Below are 8,242 nucleotides of genomic sequence, written 5' to 3'. Positions count from 1 at the left end.
ATGCAGTGAAATTTGAAAAAAAGGTGCAATTCTTTTTATTTTTGAGGGGTTTCGTATTTACGCCGTTCGCCCAATGGTAAAACTGACATGTTATCTATGTTCCTCAAGTCAGTACGATTACATTGATATGTAACTTGTATAACTTTTATATTATCTGATGGCTTTTAAAAACTAAACCTTTTAAAGAAAACTAAATGTGTTTAAAATCGCTCTATTCCCATCCTTATAACGCTTTTATTATTTGGTCTATGGTGTGAGGTGTCATTTTTTGTGCTGCAATCTGTTCTTTCTTTTAGTACCTTGTTTGCGTATATTTGACTTTTTGATCACTTTTTATTAATTTTTTTCTGGATTTAATGTAAACAAAAATGCACAATTTTGCACTTTGGCAGGTTTTTGTGCTTACGCCGTTTATCGTGCGAGATCAGGAATGTAATTATTTAATAGTTCGGGTGATTACGCACGCGGCGAAACCAAATATGTTTTTTATTTATTTATTTATAAAATGGGAAAAGGGAGGTGATTTAAACTTTTATTAGGGGAGGGGATTTTTTATTAATAAAAACACTTTATTTTTTTTTTCACTAACAGTAATTAGAAGCCCCCTGGGGGACTTCTATATACACAATACTGATCTCCCATTGAGATCAATGCTGTGTATATAATAGAGCAATGATCCATCAGATCGGTGCTCTATTATAATGGTCTGCTCATTACAATGGATCCCCCCACTAGACACCAAGGAGAGGGGGCACAGGTACTATTCAAATGCAGCTGTCAGCTTTGACAGCTGCATTTGAATAGTTAATTAGCCAGCCTCTGCGATCGGCCGCAGCGGCTAATACCCGCAGTCCCTGGCTGCACATAGCAACCGAGGACCGCGGGCGGCAGAGAGGGCTCACGCCAGGAGCCCTCTCTGATCACCCTTACCGGCCGCATGACGGGTATACCCGGCATGCTGCGTTAAGGGGTTAAAATCGCTTGTACTATTGATATTTATTGATTTACTGATTTAAATGACAGTTCCTTTTGAAGCTTGTGCTGAACACCTACTTGTCTTAAAAACCTTCACTAGCAACTTTAAAATGTTTTTACACAAAATAAAAAAAAACAGTAACCTGTTGAAATGGTATCGCTTGCAGTGGTACTTAGGCACAGATTTACCAACAACAATTTAATAGCAGGTAGAGCTTAATATCATCTGTGTCAATCTGTATGATTTTTTGTCTCAGACAGATTCATACATCTATGATATTAAACTCTACATGCTTTCAAATTACAAAATGTTTCAGAAGTCCCTAGCCTGTCTTCTTTTCAGGCTGCATCTGAAGTCTATGCTGGGCAAAGCAACATGGGTAAAATAGTGGTTGAGATTGTTGTATCCAATATAAAGGCTCCTGGCAGCTTCTCATTTGTAATGTTGTTATGCACAGGCTTCAGCTGTAGCCTACTAGGGAACTGCAATGGGACACCAACTTGACTGCATGATAGGGATGCAGGTGCATAATATGTAAATAATATTGTTTTATACTTTATTGGCATTATTTCTGTTTTGAAGTTATGTAGATTAACTCTGCCTACTTGGACCTCAAATTAAAAGAGATATTTGCCACTCTTGTACGTGTGTACCATCTGCTACTCATTGGTACTTGCCATCAGGGCTTTATTTGCCATTAGGCATTTGTTGTCCTGTGCTTAGAGCAGCAGTGTTTAGCGGGCAGCACTTCAGTAAGTTTCTAAAAAATATAAGTTTTGATATAAATGCTGGTATGCTGTGGCCTGAAAAAAAAACCAAAAAAAAAACCTCCTCTTTGGCTGAAACCACATGGATCAGAAATTTCTGTGTGTGTGGGGGGATCCATGGTAAATTTGCAACAAAATTTGCATTGAATTTGTGCTGTTTTTGCTGCGTATTTTTACTTACATGCAAGAAATTCTGATGCTTGTGGAATTTCCCCAATAGGGTGTATTCTACTCTGAGTGCCTATGGCAGCATGGGCTGTAAATACAGCCCTGCTTTCTATCACTACAGAGTATGAGTATACTCTGGGGACATAACATCCCTGCATTAAGTCTATTGCCCTGTCAGGTGTATTTTAGGCACAATACAGATTCCCTACCCAGCTAAACCAAATACAAAAGTAAGACCTCCTTCACACATCCATGGTCTCACTGGTAGCAGCAGACCCAAGGATATAGAAGGATACAGTCTATCTGCAGCCATCCGAAGCCTGTCTGAAAGAGCACAAACCCCTGTATTCCAGATAGGGGAATTGTTCTGCAAATGTGGGCCATATTATGGCTCACCAGTATTTGTGGCTGCACGGATCCTGGCGTGGTGTCCCACCACGGGTGTTGCTAGTGTATACACCCTTAACAAAAGCCTGTACTGTAAGTAAAAGTGGTAATGCAGTTGTACCTAAGTTTTGCCACTAGATGTTGCTTGTATGTATATTGTATACCTATGTATTGCACAGCTGTAGTACTCAAGGGGTTATCGTTGTTTATGATTTGTGCACCAATGAGAGTTCTTTCCTCTTCTCTACCTATCCCTTTTCTCCTTCTTTCTCTGCACTCTCTTCTCACCCACTCACAGCAGGTATTACATACCCTGTAGGAGGTAGTCACATGGGGAGAGGAAGTTTTAATGAGTCTTAGTCTGGTTACCTTATCGGTAGGACAAGTTGAGTGTAGTCTAGTCTACAGACGCGCCTGGGAAGTACGGACACTTTTTTGTTGAAAGCAGCACTTCTAAACACTATGCAGTGCTAAACACTCTCAGAGAAGACAAGTCAGGGACTTTCCCAGCCCACGCCGTGAACAAGTCTAAAGGTGCAGGACAGTATTCTGAAGAAAGAGGAACTTATTCGGATAGAGCAAAGTTGCTAGAAGCCTACGTACTCTATCTCACAGTGCGGGTGTAACCAGAAAACTCTGACCACTCTGCTCAACTCAGGTAACAAGGTCTGGGGCTTGTGTCACCCTCTAGGACGGGTTGTCTGACACTGGGGGGGGGGCAATAGGTGGTGCAAAGACCAAGGAGTATTCTACTTATTCTAACTCTAAAGTTCCGGCAGAGCACAGTACTACATTGAGTTGAGACTCTCTCAACATCCTCGTCCCCACTTCTCTGAACTTACTCTAATTCTCAGCACGCAACTAAGCCAGCACTGCTATTCTACCTCTTAAGCTTTCAGCACAAGTCTTGTCAGTCAAGTCCAAAGCCTATTATCAAGTCAGAAATGCCACTGTATTAAGTATTCCTGAAATAAACAAGAGTTTATGTTTTGTTGTAACAGGACTCAGTGATTCTTGTTTAAGCACCTACACAGTGATAGCACCTTTTTTGGGTCATCTCCCCTTTCTGTGGGTGGCGGTACCAATAGTCCGGGTGGGTCACAACTCCACTCCGGACCACCGTGATAAGCGCCCAAGGGACCCCCTCACATCCCGGCAGGTCACCGACCTCAGGGAAAAGGCTATAGCCAGCCTCTCTAAAATAAAAGCAGGTGTGCCATTATATCTGTGTGCCCAACCGGCACTGGCGTCACAACAACCTAACATCTGGCTGAGCTATTCCCCGACCAACCACTAGTGCAGTGGAGTCACACTTCACCATCTGGCAAGTGACCAGTCGAGCCTCAAACTGGGGCATAGTCACCACACTGGCTTGTAACACATACAGATGTGTGTATGAAGCCATAGAAATTAAAGGTCCACATTCTGCCTGTAGCCATGGACTCGCAGTTATGGACAGAATTAGCTAGTGTCATTTCTTTTCCTGACAAGGACAGTACAGGTTTGTTTTGTTTCTGGTTATTACAACAGCACATAATATTTATCAATATCATTTTACATTTGTCATATTTGAAAAGTCTCTCTTTTTTTAGATAGGAAACACTGACAGAACATGAGCAGACATTCCTTGAAGTAGGTTGAGATATATTTGCAGACTATTTCAGGAACACTTCATTATGGATTGTGAAATGTTGTTCTATTATTATCATTCCGATATATTACAACAAAAACACTGCTGTATTAATGTGGGAAACTCCGTCCCTATGTTAACTCTAATTATATGTTGTACCGTGTTATATGTGATGTCACTGCAGACGATTTAAGGCAGCCTAGAATCAGAATCAGTATCCTCTAAGCAAATCCATGGAAGGCACATCGGGTTAGTTTTTTTTCTTTCTTCTCTCTATTTAGTAGTACCATTTGTTCCCTTACTCTGTACATGCTAAGGCTTTGGTTTAAAATATTTGCCTTAACGTAATACTTAGCAAATGCATGCTGCAACATTCAAACTGGTTACTATAGGTCAACAATGCTACAAAACTGTTCCTGTTTGGTATACTGTAACGTGTGACAGATTTACTCCAGAATATTTTCATTTATTGTATGCTGCTCTTATTATATCAATTGTATAAAATGTTTGACAAGAACTATTTAGCTAAAACCCCCAAAAATAGCTTCTGTTTTGCAGCATTCAACTAAAAATGAAAAGCAATAACACAGACACATACTGCTATTGCACATGCTTCTTATGCTGTGGGCAGAGCTTTACTGAATATGTAGTCTTGTATTTTTTTTTCTGTTATGACTTTGTTAGGAAACATATGCTGGTAAGACAATTTTATTGAAGTAATTAGAAAAAAAGGCCGGGCTACACTTTAAGTTTTTTTTGTAGCAATACTAATGGATTGTAAAGTGTATGTAAACTCTCAGACAACTTCTGACATGCCATAGAAATATGTCAGGGGGCCAGTCTTAGAAGCTGGATGCCCCTGATCACAACCTCTCACATTTCTCTATGACACGTAAGAAGTTGTCTGAAAGTTTAGGTACACTTATAAATGTATCTACCATTCTGTTTGTGTGATAGGTCGTCAGTCACTGATTGGCAGGGTGCCACCACTTATGCTGATCAGCTCTGTGCATGGAAGCCAGCCTGGAAGCACTTTTTCTGTAGATAGCTCATCAGTAGGGATGGTCCGAAACTGCCGAACGCTCGGCATCAGATTCCCGCTGTCTGCCCGCTCCGTGCAGTGGGTGGATACAGCGGGAGGACCGCCTGGAAAACTGGGATACAGCCTATGGCCCACAGTAAGGGCGGGTTCACACTACGGAATTCTCGCGGACAATGTCTGCGGAATTCCGTCAGCTGTCCGCCCGCACGGGCACGCGCTTTTCCGCCGGCTCCATAGACACCATTCTATGGGCCGGCATATTCCGCGATCCGCTAAAAGAAGTGACATGACACTTCTTTCAGCGTATAGCGGAATACGCCGGCCCATAGAATGGTGTCTATGGGGCCGGCGGAAAGGCGCCCACATGTGCGGGTGGACAACTGACGGAATTCCGCGGACATTGTCCGCGAGAATTCCGTAGTGTGAACCCGCCCTTACTGTGGGTAACATTTCAGTCCATTTTTCCTGGAAAACCCCCCATTTAACTATTGAGCTATGGTCCACAAGATTGCATAGAGCTGTAGAAGTGTATGTGTTTGGACTGCAGCTGTAGCTTGGTAAGTAAGATTAGTTAGTAGCACCAGAAAAAGTCCCAGCTAGCCATGGATAAATTTTTGTGAATTTAGATTCCATCACAAGGTGTCTTTGAGTTAGATTTATGATAATCCCATGGCAACTACAGAGCCAAAAATAAAATTATAATGCATTTTTTACATGAGGGTATTTCATTGACCAAGATAGTGCTGCATGCTGCTCTTTATTCTACTGTATTTTTGACACTATCTGCAAAGCAGATGTAAATGAAGCCTTGCAAGTCTGCAAAAACGTAAGGAATGCATTGTTACAGTTTTTTTACTATGTTATTATTATTATTATTATTATTATAATAGTCCATTGCTGTCTTATTATACACTCACTTATTTGTTGTACATATTTATCTGATTTAAAACCCGCTACTATTCTTTATACTAGGAAAATAAGAAGTGGTGTGCAAATATAATTGAGGACAACCAATATAGAAAAAAGAAATATGTCACTTAACGCCACATTAACAACTGACCTTGAAGATGAAGGAAGCTATGGCCATTCACAAGATACCTTTATACATTTTACAACTGCAGTTGCTGTTGCTATACTTCTCTGCCTGATTGGCTTGGTGGGAAATATTATTGTACTATGGAACCTGTGTTTGAAGATGAAGAAGAGCACATTTACTGCTTACAGTATCAACTTGGCAGTGGCTTACTTCATAGTCTTACTCATTAGTGTGTGCATACTAATACTTTATATCAATACAATGAATAACCCAAATCCTAACTTTGAAGGGAAGGATTCCTTGTTTCTATTTCTAGAAATAGTTCATGACAGTGCCCTCTATTCCGGAATGTTCATTCTGACAGCCATCAGCTTGGAAAGGTGTATCTCTGTCATGTTTCCCGTATGGCACAGTTGTCATCGTCCCAAGAGATTGTCTGTAATTATGTGTGTTACACTCTGGTCAATTGGCTGCATCGAAAGCCTTTTTGAAAACTTGGTGTGCACACCAGATACCTTTGTGACTCCTACTTCACAATGCACAGCAATCCAGCTGATAACATTTGCGTTAGCTATCATTGTCTGCCTACCAATCATGGTCACCTCCTCCATAATTCTGCTCATACATATAAAGAAGAAATTCCACCAACAGGTCTCTACAGAACTTTATGCATTTATAATCATAGCTGTTATTGTGTTTATCTTATCTGTCATTCCATTTAACTTTTTGTGGCTTCTAATATACTTTCACTTAATACCAACAGATTTCCAAACAATTGCTTTCTTCTTTGCCAGTATCTATGCCATAGTGATTAATTGTACCATTATTCCCTATCTTTACATCATTGCTGAAATAAAATGGAAAACAAAACCCCTTAGACATGAAAATGATAGCAAAACAGATATAACCACATGTAAAACAGATAATATATGAAATAACAACACACATTTAAAGGTTTCATCTGTTTGGCTAGGTTCACATTGTGTTTTCCACCAATTTAATTTGTATATTAAAAGAAAAAAATGGATGAACAAACAGATGGTAAAACCTAATGCTGTTGTATGCTATACTGCAGAATCTGTTTTCCATCCACTTATGTTACATTATTTGAAAAAAAAAAAAGAATGGATCGAAATGGATCCACTTTTTTAACATACACAAAAATGTGGAAAAAAAATGCTAAAAAAACAGTGTGAATCTAGCCTTAGATCAAACAATACCACTTTTTATAGGCTGGCAAAATCACTTCACCCCTCTTGTATATGGAATGAGCATTTTTGTCCATCAACATTTGACATTGTTTGAGAATGTTTTAGGAGGGAATCAAAGAAACACCAGGGGGCACCAAAACAAGTATTTAACAGCAATATTATTCTAAAATAATAATAATAATAATTATAATTATATATTATTATTATTATTATTATTATTATTATTATTATTATTATTCAAATTGAAGTAATGTGATGTAATATTTGTTAAAATATTTGTATATTCAGCAATTTACATCGATATAAAATTTTGGATAAACCCTATTTATTGTATACCGAGTTTGTGGGATATTTTCAAGGCTAATAATGCCTTCCTGTTACCAAAGCGCAGTGCACTGTGGTAGCTGAAATGACAGTTTTTTGTTGATCTGTATTTTGTAGATTATTACACCACAAAACAATTTTAAAAGGTAAAAAAAAGGTGGAACGTATAAACATTTCCATCATTATAGAACATGCATTACATAGTAAATCCAATAGAAAGGAAAAATGATCCAGCTTAATTCAGTAAAATCAGTACTTGTGCTTTATTGGAATTCTTTAAAATTCAGGACATAATACACCATCGTGCTACACACTTCTCAGTCTCTGATGACATGTTTCGGACGCAAGCACCCTTGCTCACACACAGAGTCTGTGAGCAAGGGCGCTTACGTCCGAAACATGTCATCAGAGACTGAGAAGTGTGTAGCACGATGGTGTATTATGTCCTGAATTTTAAAGAATTCCAATAAAGCACAAGTACTGATTTTACTGAATGAAGCTGGATCATTTTTCCTTTCTATTGGATGTCGTAGCACATAACCGAAGGTGGATCCGAGCGTATCAGTGAAGGAGTGGGTGAGCTGACACTTTTGAACTTTGCTATTACATAGTAAATTCATGGCTTCTGGGTAAATAATTATGCAAAAAAAAATATTTAATGTCTGGCTAACTTCTGTCATAACTTAAGACAAGAGACAAGG

The 8,242-nt window shown here is 39.2% G+C and overlaps 1 protein-coding gene across 1 annotated transcript; it reads left to right on the top strand.

Moving 5' to 3' along the window:
• The first annotated feature begins 4,110 nt into the window (after positions 1-4,110).
• LOC138784592 (mas-related G-protein coupled receptor member H-like) lies at positions 4,111-7,800 on the top strand. The gene is made up of 2 exons (XM_069960208.1): positions 4,111-4,177; positions 5,943-7,800. The coding sequence occupies exon 2, from the start codon at positions 6,001-6,003 to the stop codon at positions 6,937-6,939; it is 939 nt and encodes a 312-aa protein (XP_069816309.1). The 5' UTR covers positions 4,111-4,177; positions 5,943-6,000; the 3' UTR covers positions 6,940-7,800.
• Positions 7,801-8,242: the final 442 nt, after the last annotated feature.

This window comes from Dendropsophus ebraccatus, chromosome 2, assembly GCF_027789765.1.
Source record: "Dendropsophus ebraccatus isolate aDenEbr1 chromosome 2, aDenEbr1.pat, whole genome shotgun sequence".
NCBI classification, from domain to species: Eukaryota; Metazoa; Chordata; class Amphibia; order Anura; family Hylidae; genus Dendropsophus; species Dendropsophus ebraccatus.
The sequence above is the reverse complement of the archived record's forward strand: the minus strand, read 5'-3'. Positions and strand labels throughout refer to the sequence as shown.

Excerpts from the sequence above, each read along its gene's own strand:
- LOC138784592 (XM_069960208.1), top strand. The coding sequence starts at position 6,001 with ATGTCACTTAACGCCACATTAACAACTGACCTTGAAGATGAAGGAAGC.